This window comes from Micropterus salmoides, unplaced genomic scaffold (genome assembly GCF_014851395.1).
Source record: "Micropterus salmoides isolate LMB-PRFRI ecotype aquatic unplaced genomic scaffold, ASM1485139v1 Ms_hic_scaffold_15, whole genome shotgun sequence".
NCBI classification, from domain to species: domain Eukaryota; kingdom Metazoa; phylum Chordata; class Actinopteri; order Centrarchiformes; family Centrarchidae; genus Micropterus; species Micropterus salmoides.
In genome coordinates, this window is record NW_024040596.1 from 16,634,350 (window position 1) to 16,648,721 (window position 14,372).

Here is a 14,372-nt window from a genome sequence, read left to right on the forward strand (position 1 = left end):
TATTCTTTATGTTAATGATTTTTAACTGTAAAAGCCTTGAAACATTGTATTTTGTGGTATTCAACCAATTCTGTGTTCATCTATTATTACTGTTATAAAATCAAGTTCAACAATTGCTGCTGTAATATAACATGGCTGCTATTGACCAACTCCTCATATTTAAAAGTGTCATAAAATTAACATAGTTATGTACACAAAAACAATCCCCCTTTTCATCACTCTTTCACTTTTCCTTTTCAATCCATTCTTTCATCAACAATAATGTCCTCCTCACAGAAGCATGTGTCATTGGCTCTCTGAAGTAGGTGTTATTCTGTGTATGTGTGTGTAGGACTTCATGAGTGTCACACTGCCATGGTGCGACACGCCCATAGGTAAAACACACTCCTCCGTCAGCACTCCCCGGCCAACGTCCCAGCACATCACTGTGGAGATAACTTGGTTCTTGTTGTCCCGTCCCCCAGTGATGAAAAGTTTGTTGTTACAAGCGGCGATGGCGCAGCTTGCCCTCTCCCCCAGACGGGTCACAAGGGACCAGGAGTCTGACAGAGGCGAGTAGCGGTACATGGCGTGCATGGCACCCCCTGGAAGCAGACAGAGAATGAGTAATTTAATTGTAACATAAGGTTTTTACATATACACATACACTTCCCATTTATTTACTGTATATGCAAATCCGTTTCTCAAACAATTTACCAGACAGATGAGCACATTCTTGAAAAACATTCAGCATTTGCAAGAACAGATTCATGCCATTCTTAAAAATTAATAACCAAATACCAGTTTGATTGATAATTCCCAGAGAACACACACAAAAAACATTATTTAGAAAAATAAATAAAAACAGAGATACCTGTTTTTGCAAATAACTCTTAATGCCAGAGATAATTTTGAAGAGTTGGTGTCTACACTACTTTTTCCACACTGTGGTCATCTCATTTTGAAATGAAACCCTATATATATATATTTTTGGCAACAAACACTTAACCATACTCCAAATATAAATCCACCAATGTACAGTGATGGAAGAAGTATTTAGATCCTTTATTCAAGTAAAGGTATAGCAATATAAAAATAATTATCCTGCAATTTCAGTAGAAGTTCACAAGTCATTAAAATGTATTTAAAATATCAAAATATGATAACACAGATAAATGCCCTGTGAATGAATATTATTTGTGTGAATTACTATTCATCTGAATGTAGCATTTCACGGTTTTAGTTGGTTGAGGTAAAGCTATGTATATCTATTTAATATACTGCATCACATTTTATAAACTCCTATGTTTTGTATGTAAAGTTTTAAATTGTAAAGTAACTAGAAACTAAAAAGATCAAATAATTGTAGGATTAGTTGGAAGTAGAAAAATCAGCATGAAATGAAAATACTGTACTAAAGTACTAATACTTAAAATTTGTCCTTAAGTACTGTACTTAATTAATCACAACCATCAACTTACCAACTATATAGATGCAGTTGTTGAATGTGACTGCATTAGTGCATTTGGTTTCAATGGGAATGGGTGCCCGTAGTTCCCAGATGTCTGTCCCAGGTTCCCAACACTGGACCTGATCAGTTGCCAGCTTTCCATTTGGCCCGCCACCAATCACATAGATCCATTTGTCAAAGCTTGCAGCTGCAAAGGAGCTCACACCGACTGCAAGAGGAGTCACCTGCAAGTACAGCCAGAAGGGCATTGAAGTAAGTATATGGAGCACAGACAAACAGGCATAGCAGGATATACGTGATATTAAATATTGTTTAAAGCAGTACACTTTATGGAGCATCAAATGTACAGTATTTAACACCAAATGTACACAAAAATAATACTGTAATTAACAAGGTTATAATGGAAAAGTGTTCAGTGTTAAATAAATAATTATAATTACAAATAATTACATCACAAAAATTGTGGAAATTATATAAATGAAACAATAATTTGTGAAGTTATTTAAGAAATTATTCAAAATCAATTGAGTTTTAAAGTTTTAAAGGTCTTCATTTTCATTTTATAATAATTATAATAAATTTTTCCCAAAAAGCTTTATTCAGTATTGAGTGACATGAAATATGTTGTTATGAAATGTAAACGCAACATTGACACCTCCTCACAAAGTTGAAATTGTGAAATCAAATGATTGTTAGCAAACAGTTGCCTATTTCCACATCTAGCAGACATGACACAACATTAGGATTCATATGGAGTTGTGTTTTTTGCCACCTGATAAATGTAAGTGCAGTATTAATTCTCCTTGTAGCTCTGTTTTGGTCTTCCCTTGATGGATGTATTTGGCTCTTTAGCTGCCAAATGCACTACTCACCAGCTAGTCACTAACTTTGTGTGGAGAGCGGAGAAAGGAAACTAGTAAAGTTATGGGATATGAAACTATAACAATGAGCTGAAAAACGCTCTGTAGTTCTCAGTGGAACTGCAGATTAGGGTTATAATTCTCTGTTCTCTACCTTCCCTCACCTTTCACATACATGAAATTATTGTTATTTGGAAAATATTAATTATGGCCGCTTTAAGGAACATTTGGTGTAAAGTTACACAAAGGTAACACATTAATATAGCATTCATGTTTACCTGTGTCCAGCGATTGTGAAAGGGATCATAGGCCTCTACGCTAGCGAGTCTCTGAACTCCATCAAATCCACCCATTACATACACCTTCCCCCCATGGACTGCCATCTTGTGTCTCCAGCGCCCAGTCATCAGACTCTCAATCTGGATCCACTTGTCCAGGGCGCCATTATATTTCCAAACATCATGCTGTGTCTCTTTACCTCCTGCAACAACAGGATCATTTTAGAAAACATATACAGACATTTGTCCAAGAACACTGATGCAATTACTAAATCTGTGCTCTACATTGGGCCACCCACAATTCTGATTCAAGATGTAAAATCCCACGACCTATTCTGAACATTCACAGCATACGTGTCGCTGAACAACTAAAGTAACCATGACTGAGGTGTCAGTTCCTAAATTGGGAAACACCTAAAAACCACATGAACTTTTGCTGCAGATGGTCTCACGTCTTCATTTTGTTTTGTTCAGTGGAACACCATGGATTCACTGATTAAAACAACATCACATTTAAATATCAGAAGCATAGAAACATTTACAACAACCTGTTTACATGATGAAGATCCAAGGAAAATTAATACTCGATGAGAGGACATATAGAAACAATAACTTGGCAGATATATAAACAGTAGGTGCTGAACAATTTCCCTTTCACCTATACATATCACAGCAACTAAGCCTTCTCTCACCAGAAATGTACACTTCATTGCGGAAAGTGATGCAGGCAAACTCCACCCATTTTCTGTTTTGGGATTCGTCCTCCATCTCTGTGATTGGAAGCCTGGCAACCTCCAGCCTGCTGCGTCTAAGGGGGTCCAAACAGGTGACAGTGGAAATGAAGCGTTCATCTTTAGTGCATCCTCCAATTATCAGGAACACCTCTGATAGAAAGTGCTGCACGCGAGGCTTGGTTCGTTCAGAGACCACCTATAAATGTGTTATACATGTACAAACCACAGTAAACAATAAAACAATGACACACAGCAGTAATTGTATCATAAAATCAAATACCTGCAAAAAAGGAGTTTGTAATATGGAATATTTTATAGGATAGTAGATTTTGCCAGTAACGTTTCCAAGCAGCATGCTAGGATTTTGTAAAATAACATTAGTTCCCTGTATACTGACCTCCCTGCCGGAGAGGTGATAGGTGCGGGCCTCTTGCAAAAGAGGAAAGGCCTCACTGCAACGGCGAATCAGTTCATCTGATTCCACTTTTTCAACAAAGTACGCAGGCTCCAACAATGGCAGTCGCACATGTGAAAGCAACCTGGCCAGTAAAGGATAGCGTTCATCCTGCTGGGCTCTCACCCAGTGCATGAGTGCCTCAAAAACACACTCCTCACACTTCACATCAAGGTCGTCCCTCTGCAGGATCACCTCCAGTGACTCTGCTGGCAGCTCCAGGAAGTCCTGCTGCTGGACTACTTGGGAGAACTGAGAGGTTATGTAGTCCTGAGCCCTGGTCTTCAAAGCCGGTAGGGCATGGTTTTCAGCAAGATTCAGGATCCCAATACAACTCTCTAGGTGCAGAGACTTGCTCATAAAGGCAGCACATGCATCCACCACACGCAGAAACTACAAGAGATAAGGCCAGCATATAGGCATTGAATACAATCTCAAGCTGTCAAATGAGTGAACATGCTGATGTGCATGCACAGGGTTTCTCAGACGTTGATAAACAGATAATGCTACACGAGATTTTTAAAAATGATTAGTAGTACTAGAATTTCAAAAGTGTGCATAACTAAAATAGACAAGACATTGCCTTAGAAACCAGAAAGGTGCCACAGGCCATACAAGTTTAGAATTATTGCCCTAACTCTTAAAAATAGCCAACATATTTTTTATATCTTCATCACTGTTTTACTATTTCATTTTGTGTTTTGCTTAATTTTTTTTCTTGTAATCTATGTATTTTAGCAATTTTATTGTTTTTCTCTATTTGTTTTAGCAATAATCACTTAAACCCTATTTAGAAAAGTGCTATGCAAATAAAGTTAATATTATTACAGGCATGTGTGCTCAATCAGTACCCTTAATCTTAATGTGATTGTAATTCTAACCTCAATCCTAAATAAGTCACTCCTAACCCTAAAAGAGCCTGTTGAAGGAGTAACAAACCAGAATGTGTGAACTTTTTGTCTTCAAAATCTAAAACTTAAATTGATCGTCACAAAAATGAAGTATAGGAACACAAACCCCTGCCTCCCCTTTTGTGTGGTGCAGCTGTGTAGTTAATTTAAGCCTGTATGGAAAACTGATCCTGAGTGTAAACAACTGGGCAACTTTCACTTCCCTCTCAGAGCTACTCATCTCATCATTAAGTAAGATGTTTGTTCCACTGAATGGTGAAACTGTCTAAAGTGAGAAGATCAGAACAACTTGAAGATTTTAAATGTAGTTCACTGTGATAGAACCTGTCTTTCTGAATTTAAATAAATCAATCATGTTATGCATTTTTAATACTTTTTACAGCTGTTTCTGCATCATAGTGGCATCTGCCATGGCTTTGATGCGCCATGTGTGCCAACTGACTACTAATAATTAATTGACACTGAATTAAAATGCCATGACTATCAACTATATTGTATAAAGAGTAAACAGCTGCTGTTGGGTTCAAACTTCACACCTCTAGTTCTGGTTGTTTGTATTTTTACTTCCACAGAAGAATCACATGATCATCCATGTGGTCACACTTAGATACTGTAGTGTGAGAAAGTACTGCAATTCTGATAAAACCCTTTCACAGCCAATTGGATAAGGTAAAAAATGTATCAGGCTAAAAATAAAATGGCTTAGGAACAGGTTTAGGTTTTTGGAAGTCAGTGACTTCACGTAAAAAATACATTAGTTCCTTTGACAATTACAGTCAAATTATGTACAACTTTTTGTCTTTACTGGCAATCAATTTGTAACAGTAAAAAAATTTGTGTTTGTTGCTGATAATGCGCTCAAGATTTACAAGGAACTCTGTGTGTATCAGATGGTGAAACTGCAAAGCAAAACTAATCCAGTATCTTCTTTAACTTTTATTGTAAGTAATTGTCATTTTACCTGAAATTGACTGGCAGCCTCTAGTATTCTCTGAACATTTGAGTGTGTGAGGAGGGCTCGGCTGGTGTAGGTATACTCTAGGAGAGAGCACATGGTTCCACTGTCCAACCCCTTTATTTCCACACGCTCCTCATGACTCTCCTTCAGACCACTGCAAAACATTGCCCTGCACAGAAAAAAACAGTCATTCAGTAAAACCAGCGATGCTAGCTCAATGGAGTTAGCCAATACTAGATTTATTTTACCTGAAGTATTGGCTGGCAGCAGCGAGTATGGCTCTATGGCAAGGGAAGTCATATCCCTGAACACATAGCACCACATCGGTCAGTTCTCTGTTCACTCGCAGGGTTTCCATTCCTCTCTGCAGCTCCACAGGTAGACCTCCATCTTCCCAGTGTAACTCACTTGAGCCTGTCAGGTTCTCTCTCTCCTCGCCTGGGCTGGAGCTATCTCCAAGAGGCAGCAAGGGACAGTCTGTAGTCCTCTCCAGTGAGTCACTCATCTTTCAAACCAGTGGCTCTTCATAAACTCACTATTCTAAGAAGAACAGTTTGCAGCTAGTGTGGATGCACCTGCACTTGTAAAAAGACCCCTGTGGTTTACGCTTGCAGCAGTTGTGTCGCTTTGAGATGTGGATTTGTTTTTTCCTGTCTTCTTTATACTTCCTATTCCTGTTCTGAGAGGAACATACGTATGTAGCAACACTTGTTACTAAACACTTCCTCTTCTTGTGCTGAATAAATTTCCCCCTAAGTTACTCAATTTGCCCTTTTTTCTTCTTTTCTCAGAACGACAGATGCCAGGTCTCCTCCACAAGACCACACCAAATAGAGATCAGTGCAAACAGCAATCAGCATCCTATTATCATGTTAAGCGTTTGCCCTTCCCTCATTGCCACAACTGAGGCGCCCCTGAGTAAAACCACTAATTCCCTAATGCAGTGGTTCACAGCCTTTTGGCTTGTGAGCCCTTTAAAGTGAAGCAGTGTCTACTTGTGACCCCTTTGCATAGGTTGTATGTGTCTATGGGTTGTGAACAATAGAATCAGATCCTCAGAGTTTCTTAATTTAACTGTTTCTAGAGGCATGAAGACATAAAACTGTCCAAGCAAAGAATAAAGAAAAGTTGAGAAAAATAAACAATAAATATAAATCATATTTTGTATCATATTTTTCCTTGATAGCTATCTACAACAATATATAATAAATTACATATTCACTATCACATCACTATCTAATTTAATCTATTATTATGTACATTGTATTTATTATTCATCCTCATACATAAAGCTATAATAGATCATGTTGGATTTCTGGATTTCTTCTGCACTAAATATGTGCACAATCAAGACTATGGCATTAAAATGTTATATATATTTAATGTCATATCCCATTCATGTTTTATTTGTATCTCATAGCCTGTCAGTGAATTTCTCCTCAGGGATCCATAAAGTCTTATGTCATCTTATCTTATCTTTATCTCACTGAAACATCCCCGGTAAAATAAAACGACAAAAAGAAAGAAGAAAGAGAATTGTCTACTACTAGACAAACCTTTGTCCTACACCCCAGAGGCGTCCATCCTGATGGTTATCTACCTTGTTCTTCTTACAGCAAATTCCCCAGCATGTATTTACTCAATCAAGCAGTAAAGCTCGGGCGAGATGCTGGAAAGTGAAAGTCACAGCTGCAGCAGTCAGACGCCTCCATCTTCTCCACTAAGCGGCAGTATTGCCTCGCTGGTCTCCAACACCACATCAAATGAGTGAAATGAGAAATGTTTTGCCGAATTAAGTCGAACTTGGACCCAAGCTGTTTCCTAGCAACGCAATTCAAACGCGGGCACTTTATCTCCGCGAGACTGATCGGGTTAATAGCCTACCAGTATTGACTATTATTATGTCAATTAATAGCTAATCGAATTCTGGGAAACCGGAAGTTACACACATTATCGGCTATTCTGAAATGAATGAAAGGTAAAATGTTTGTAGGACAAGGGCAGAAAATTTGTAAGACCTGGACGGGTGTCGCTCTCTGAAGATGCCGATAGAGTGCACCATCTGCCTGCAGGAGAGACCCGAGCATTTATTTCACCTCACTGCACATTATTTCAGGTAACTTTATGATTGAGGCTAAAATGAGCGCCTTCTTTTTCAGCTTGTAAATGGTGGTGTTTTTTTGTATCACATTTGATGATGGTGTCTAACCTTGTGATGTAGCCCGTATGAGCCCCAACGAGGACAGCGCGTTTTTTTCCGACAACGGAAATATATCTAACCCAAATCACATAAGACTGTAGATCGAGGCCGGAACAAATCTATTTGGTGGGTAAAAACTTAAACACAAACCACCGAAACATGTAGCCTACATTTTTATTGACCCACAGTATTGGTGACAATGCCAATACATTTAAAAGTACAGTATGCTGCAATGGTATGTGAAACGTGCAGGTTATATGTCAGACTTCCTCTTGGTGTACCTACAGGAAGCAACCACTTCAGTGTCTGTAAAAGCTCCGGTGGATCTGAAGACTTACTAGGGGCCTCGTCACAGATGCTATGGTGTGAACACTGTGGTACTTCTGAAGCGGGTTCAGGATGATGTGTTCCGTGCAATCATTTTGGAGGGTCAATTTGTTATTCTGTCTGGGACTATTTCTGCACTGTGGTAAGTTGTACATTGAATTCCTGCTGTTGAAATGGGTTCTGGTGAGTGATCATGCTGACTGGGAATTTGGTAGAATATTATCATATTTGTAAAATGTATGCCCTTGTTTTAAAAAGAACAAAAGAAAATGTAGTTTTAAAGTTAAGTGAAGAAAAGTAACTTGGTGTGGAACATTATGTCTGTGTGTCATTATGTCCATCTTAAATATACTACTAAAAAATAACAAGGGATAGTAATAACCAATAATACATACATATCAAGTTTAATGTATCTGATCAAACTTTAATACTCACTGTGTTTTCATGAAATTGCATTTAGCAAAGACTTCTGTGATTAAACTCAAGGATTCAGAATTGATGATTCACTTATGTTATTCGGTCTGTCTTTTAATAATTTGAAAACAATTAAATTGGTGTAGGCAAACAAAGTAATGGCAAATAAATCCATGAAACTGACAAGGCAGCAATTATCACTTCCTTTCTTTTGAATGTCCTGTAACAGACCATTTCCATTATTTGCAGGCACTTGTCCTCATTGATGCTTATAATAAATACATACCTCACAGCATATACTGTAAAAAGTTAATATTTATTGCAATGTGCAAAGTCACATGAAGGCTAAATAGCTTTGCTTTTCATATCAATGCAATAGTGAACAAAGGTTGGACACTGAATTGTAACAGTTAATGTTGCAGTATTCAACTGACTTCTGTGTTTTGTCTGTGGTTCACTCAGGAGAAGCCAGAGTGCACACTGAAGTACAGGCTGGGCCTCTGTATCGTGTGGTGGGTTCTTTGCTCTCCATCACCTGCAATGTGAGTGGCTTTGCCAGTGCTAGCACCAGAAAAGAATTTGAATTCTGTATTAACAAGCCTTCAAATCCCACTTTTGAAATTAACATCATCAGCACCAGTGACCAAAGCTTCAGCTTTGCTATGTATGGCAGCCGTGTGAGAACTGGGGAAATTACTCTGAAACATGTTTCTTCAAACTCAGTCGTCTTTGAGATACAAAGCCTAGAAAAACATGATGAAGGGGAATATGAATGTTCTGTAATCAACACAGAACAGATTTATAATGGAATCTATAGTGCTAAAACAACAGTGAAAGGTAATCAGTCACCATTCTATTTTTCTATTTTAAGACATACCTTTCAATGTAACTGCATCACTGTAATGTAGGATGGCAAAAATGTTTTACTTTTATGTCTTTGTGTCTGTTGCTGATGTGGTACCACAGTGATTGACAACTCCCTAAGCGTTTCATCACCTTCGTCCACCTCACTGAGCTATAATGAGGACGATGCTCTCACTTTAACATGCCAAGCCTCCACTAACACCATCCAGCACACCCATCTGTCTCTTGCCTGGTATCTCCATAAAGATGGCGAGGACAATGCTCATCCTATAATTTCTCTGGACAGAGATTTCACACTGAACCCAGGCCAGGGGTTTGAGGGGCGATACCAAGCTGGACTCATAAGTTTAGATAAAATGGGAGAGACCACATACAGGCTTAAGATGGCTCAGTTACAGCTTTCAGACCAAGGCAGGATCTACTGCCAGGCTCAGGAGTGGATCCAAGATCCTGACCGCTCCTGGTATGTTATCACACAGAAGGATGCAGAGGAAACTACCCTGAATGTCAACGCCAGAGGTTAGACGCTGCTAACATTTAACTGATTCTATTTAATAGCACATCTTGATAAGTCGACACATTCATCTTTGCTCTTCCCCTATGCAAGGTCACTGTGGTTTCTTGGCAGGATGTGTTTGTCTCGCTATGCTTTATTTTTTTTTGCCTTGAGTAGAGGTGGTGCCAGACATGTCTTCTCTGGTGGTGAGAGTCTCGGCACAGCCGACAACTCTGCAGGAGGGGCAAGAGCTAACGTTATCCTGCAGCGTAGACACACACAACCTGGAGGAAAGGTTCTTCTCTGTAGCCTGGCTCAGGGGAAGTGATGAGCTGGCCCGCATTGGCCCTACAGGCATTCTGTCTGTAGGACCCAAGTATAGCGTGCGAGCGAAAGAAGGCGAGCTCAGGGCAGCCCGGACGGGAGACAGAGATTACAGTCTCATATTGCAGCCTGTTAGAACTGATGACCAAGGAGAGTATATCTGTAGGGCATGGCCTCAGGACAGAGGCCAGGATGGGGCCTTTACACAGGGAGCAGCCAAGGACTCCATCAGCAAGTTGGTCAACATCTCAGCCACAGGTCAGTCAGCAAGTGAACCCATACTGACTGAGACTCACAAGACATTTAGTCAGAGTTTAATTTTGTTACCTGTGGGATGTACCATTGATTTTACGTTTTATCTTCTTTATCTCTTGTGAAGAATAATAAAGTTATTGTGTTTTCTATAAATATCCTCTCAAACACACCCTTGTCATCTGTCTGTTGTCTCATCACAGAAAGTGGGCTCTCAGTTGAAATGCAAAACACTCCGAGTGTGAACGAAGGTGACAGGTTGAAGCTCACCTGTAAAGTGCTTGGGGTCAAAGGTCAGCTCTCCGTCACCTGGCAACATAGATCAGCATCCACCACAACACCCATGTTCACCACTCTCATCAGTCTAAGTCAGGAGGGTGTTACGGCGAAAGCGAAGGAGTTCATGAGTCGCAAAGTAAAGGCAATGCGTCCATCAACTGACACCTTTACCCTAGAGCTTGATGAGGTCACACCTTCTGATTCAGGTGTCTACCAGTGTACTGTGTCTGAGTGGAATGCTAATAGCAAGACCAACAGCCAGTCACAGACTACAACTGTGACAGTGGCTCCTGTGGGTAAGATATGTCTAAGTCTACCTGTGTAGTACAAATTATTCAAGATAAAATTTATGATTAAACCTGCACATTGAGTTTCCTCTTATCATGTTTGATTACTCGCTATACAATGGCTTCACCATATATGAAACACCAAGGATGTGGATGTTGGTCAGTCTACCAGTTGGCCAGATTTCCATGACACTGAGAATGCATATTCACAGTTCCCAGAAGATTATTCCCAATGATTTGACAACCCCTCTGATCTTTCCTGTAGTACCACCATCGGGCTAAAACTTCCATTTGAATGCAAGACATATCAAAATCTAATAGGAATACACTTTCTGAGTGCATTCGTGCTCCACAGAGGAGGAGCCTTTTCCATTTCACCTCTGCATACATTTTAAGTTTGCACTCAAGACATTTCAAAACCCAATGGGCAGATTGCCATGACATATGCACAATCAGGCATCCAAGAGGAAAATTGATTTTAATCAGTGCAAACTTTGCACTTTGAGCCAGACCATGAGTAAAGCTCTCAGAAAAACTAAAAGGATGTTTTTTGTTCTGTCCCAAAAAATTTTGTGTTGTAGGGTGTAAAGAGGTTCACTACCAGTGCTTCAGACTTTAAGCTTGAAAATGCATTTTCATGCATTGAAATGATATAAGTATCGACTTTTGAGTGCCTCACTGCATATACCCTATTTGCATAGACTGTGCGCCAAGACTGCTTAATGCTTTAAGTTTTGTGTCATTTTGATGATTATGGGCATAATAACCTTTTCTTGTTTTAAAGAAGGAAATTAAATTGAGAAATGATGTACAAGATAAGTGTGAGAATAACTGAGAGAAGACAATGCTTTGTAAATCTAATTTATTCACATCTCTTTTTTACTTTTAACACTTATGATCACATGATGATTGTACGATGCTCAGTTTCTGCTTTCCTATTTGCCACAGTTGACTATTTGGGATTTTTGTCACAGATTCATTTGTGAAAGTGAACCTGATAAGTCGCAAAACCAGAGTGCCTGTAGGAGAAAATGTGGAGTTGATGTGCCGGGTCAGAGGGCCACGCATACCATTAACACTGACTTGGAGCCTGCAGCGTGATGTCTCAACCCTAGATAACATTCTGACACTGTACTTTGATGGTGCCATCAGCTGGTCTGGAGACCAGCACCGCTACCAGCTGAAAGTAGAGAACAAAAAGAATGAAGTCATTCACTACCTTCTTATCAACGGTGCAAGCCACAGGGAGGCAGGGAGCTACCAGTGTAGCGTGTCTGTCTTTCTGGAGAATGTACACAAGAAGCTACCTGCATCCAACCAGGTGGCTGTGAGTGTGCAGAACCCAGGTACAGGTTAATTTAAATGTGCACATAAACTAGAAACAGGGGGAAACTGCTTAGCCTGGCTCTGTCCACCGGTATTAATGATGGCTGCCCAGTTCCAGGGCTCTGATATTGTGCATGCTCTCTCACTGACATAGCTTACTAGGACACTAAATAGAATAAAGTCAAAATATCTTGGAAAACTGCAGTGAAAATGGTCTGTTAAGATGTTGTATCTTGCAAACAAAAACAGGAAGTGTAAAAGGCAATCATACTACTGGGCCCAACACCTCTTTGTTTTTGTATGGATGTTGAGTTTCCCGGTTCCTGTCTTTGTGCAAAGTTAGGCAAACCCGCTGCTTGTGGTAGTCTTTTATTTACAGAACAGACATGAGAGTGGTATCAATCTTCTCATCTAACAGTCAGTAGAAAAGTGAACGTGTGCTTGTCTGCATGCATTTTTATGGCTTGTGCTGCACAACCACACATGCAGTTTCTCTGCAAAATAACCACTAATGGTGCTGTCCTAGTTGTGTGTTTTTTTTTACATACATTTTGTTATCTCTACTTTGGAATATGTGTATTTTTACCTGCATGCTCTTTCACAGGAAAAAACCTGTCCATTGTAAAGAAAGAAGAGGAGCTGAATGTGAGCAGTTCCCAGAATTTCACTGTCCCCTGTCATATTGCCAAACAATCCAGCATTAAATCTGTGTTCCAGGTCACGTGGTTTTGGCAGAAATGGGGAGAAACTGAACCTAGCCCCATATTCTCAGTTTACCGAAACTGTACCCTACAATACAGTGTGGAGAAGGGTGGTTGTCTAAGATATGACCACCCTTTGCCCAACCAGTTCAGCCTAACAGTTTTGAAGCCAGGTCCTGAAGATAGTGGCGTGTATTTCTGTGCAGTAGAAGAGTGGCTTCCATCTCTGTCCCATGGGTGGTGGAAGATTGCAGAGGAAATGTCCGGAAATTGGACTGTCAATGTCTATGCAGAAGGTAAGCACATCTTAATGTGATTAGCACTTTCTCCCAAGCAAATATCAGTGGCTGAAAACCATGTTAAACGATGTGTGTGGACAAAAGTAATGAATTCTTTGTTTTCTTCTTTGTAGGACCTGCTAAAGCAGTCTTTGAGCCAGAATGCATGTCAGGTACCTGGATAGGGATTCTCGTAGCTGTTGTCATCGGCACACTGTTGGTCATATTGCTACTGGTGCTGAAGATATGCCGGAGTAAAGGAAAGAAGAAAGGAGAATCTCTGTGGGCAGAGCAGCCTCTGAACACCAAAGCCAGTGCAGAGGAATGAAACTCAAAGAGGAAAAATGCAATTTAAAAAAAAAAAAGTTGTTTTATAACTATATAAAGTTGTATTGTATGTTTGTTTTTTAATTCAAAGTTCAATAATTTGTTTAACTGAATTATGATGATCTGTTTTAAAAAAAACAAAAACTTGTTTAAATGTTTTATACTCTGCAGTGGGGAATAATTTTGCCTTTTTTGAATTAAATTCATTAAGCCTTTAAAATTAAACAGGCACTTCATTTTTACAGCTAGAACTTTTTTGCATAATCACTAGCTTCTTAATGCCTGCAATGGACAGTTGGGCTAAGCAGCAGATCAACTCTGTGGCTTTACACCTACAAAGCAACATACTCTGACAGATTCCTTTTTTATGTAGCAACATAGCAGGCAGCTTGATGGCAGGAGGTGAGTCAAAGTATAACATGTCTAAGGGAGCAGCTTAGCACAAAATGTGGTAATATTTAAAACCTTTCTCTGTGAAACACAGCGATGAATCAACCAGGAAATGGTCTGTGGTTGTGCAAGAGCACAGAATGACTGTGTGGTCAGCAAAGCTGCTGAGCTGTGAGTTCGACAAACATTTGTGCAGACAGTCACGGTATTCTTAAAAAGGTTACATTTATACAATGGAAGGCAAAATTGAAGATGATCACAT

The 14,372-nt window shown here is 39.5% G+C and overlaps 2 protein-coding genes across 3 annotated transcripts; one reads left to right on the forward strand and one right to left on the reverse strand.

Annotated features, from left to right (window-relative positions):
- Positions 1-111: 111 nt before the first annotated feature.
- klhl6 (kelch-like family member 6) lies at positions 112-6,311 on the reverse strand. Its single transcript, XM_038720640.1, has 7 exons — positions 5,894-6,311; positions 5,649-5,814; positions 3,720-4,169; positions 3,281-3,518; positions 2,589-2,791; positions 1,461-1,674; positions 112-584 (listed from the first exon to the last, which is right to left on the reverse strand). The coding sequence occupies exons 1-7, from the start codon at positions 6,148-6,150 to the stop codon at positions 286-288; spliced, it is 1,827 nt and encodes a 608-aa protein (XP_038576568.1). The 5' UTR covers positions 6,151-6,311; the 3' UTR covers positions 112-285.
- Positions 6,312-7,471: 1,160 nt separating this feature from the next.
- On the forward strand, positions 7,472-13,945 carry LOC119904174 (immunoglobulin superfamily member 2-like). Of its 2 annotated transcripts, XM_038720649.1 has the most exons (10): positions 7,472-7,761; positions 7,867-7,971; positions 8,133-8,314; positions 9,049-9,423; positions 9,553-9,969; positions 10,124-10,528; positions 10,726-11,097; positions 12,063-12,434; positions 13,019-13,411; positions 13,528-13,945. In XM_038720649.1, exons 3-10 carry the CDS (start codon positions 8,245-8,247, stop codon positions 13,719-13,721), a joined length of 2,598 nt encoding a protein of 865 aa, XP_038576577.1. In that variant the 5' UTR covers positions 7,472-7,761; positions 7,867-7,971; positions 8,133-8,244; the 3' UTR covers positions 13,722-13,945. The 2 variants fall into 2 exon arrangements, with proteins under 2 accessions (XP_038576577.1, XP_038576576.1); XM_038720648.1 differs by lacking the exon at positions 7,867-7,971.
- Positions 13,946-14,372: the final 427 nt, after the last annotated feature.

Excerpts from the sequence above, each read along its gene's own strand:
- klhl6 (XM_038720640.1), bottom strand. The coding sequence starts at position 6,150 with ATGAGTGACTCACTGGAGAGGACTACAGACTGTCCCTTGCTGCCTCTT. Across the intron at positions 1,675-2,588 it reads TTCACAATCGCTGGACACAG|GTGACTCCTCTTGCAGTCGG; the intron begins GTAAACATGAAT and ends CTGTACTTGCAG. Across the intron at positions 585-1,460 it reads CAACTGCATCTATATAGTTG|GGGGTGCCATGCACGCCATG; the intron begins GTAAGTTGATGG and ends GTCTGCTTCCAG.
- LOC119904174 (XM_038720649.1), top strand. The coding sequence starts at position 8,245 with ATGATGTGTTCCGTGCAATCATTTTGGAGGGTCAATTTGTTATTCTGT. Across the intron at positions 9,970-10,123 it reads CCTGAATGTCAACGCCAGAG|AGGTGGTGCCAGACATGTCT; the intron begins GTTAGACGCTGC and ends TGCCTTGAGTAG. Across the intron at positions 12,435-13,018 it reads TGTGAGTGTGCAGAACCCAG|GAAAAAACCTGTCCATTGTA; the intron begins GTACAGGTTAAT and ends GCTCTTTCACAG.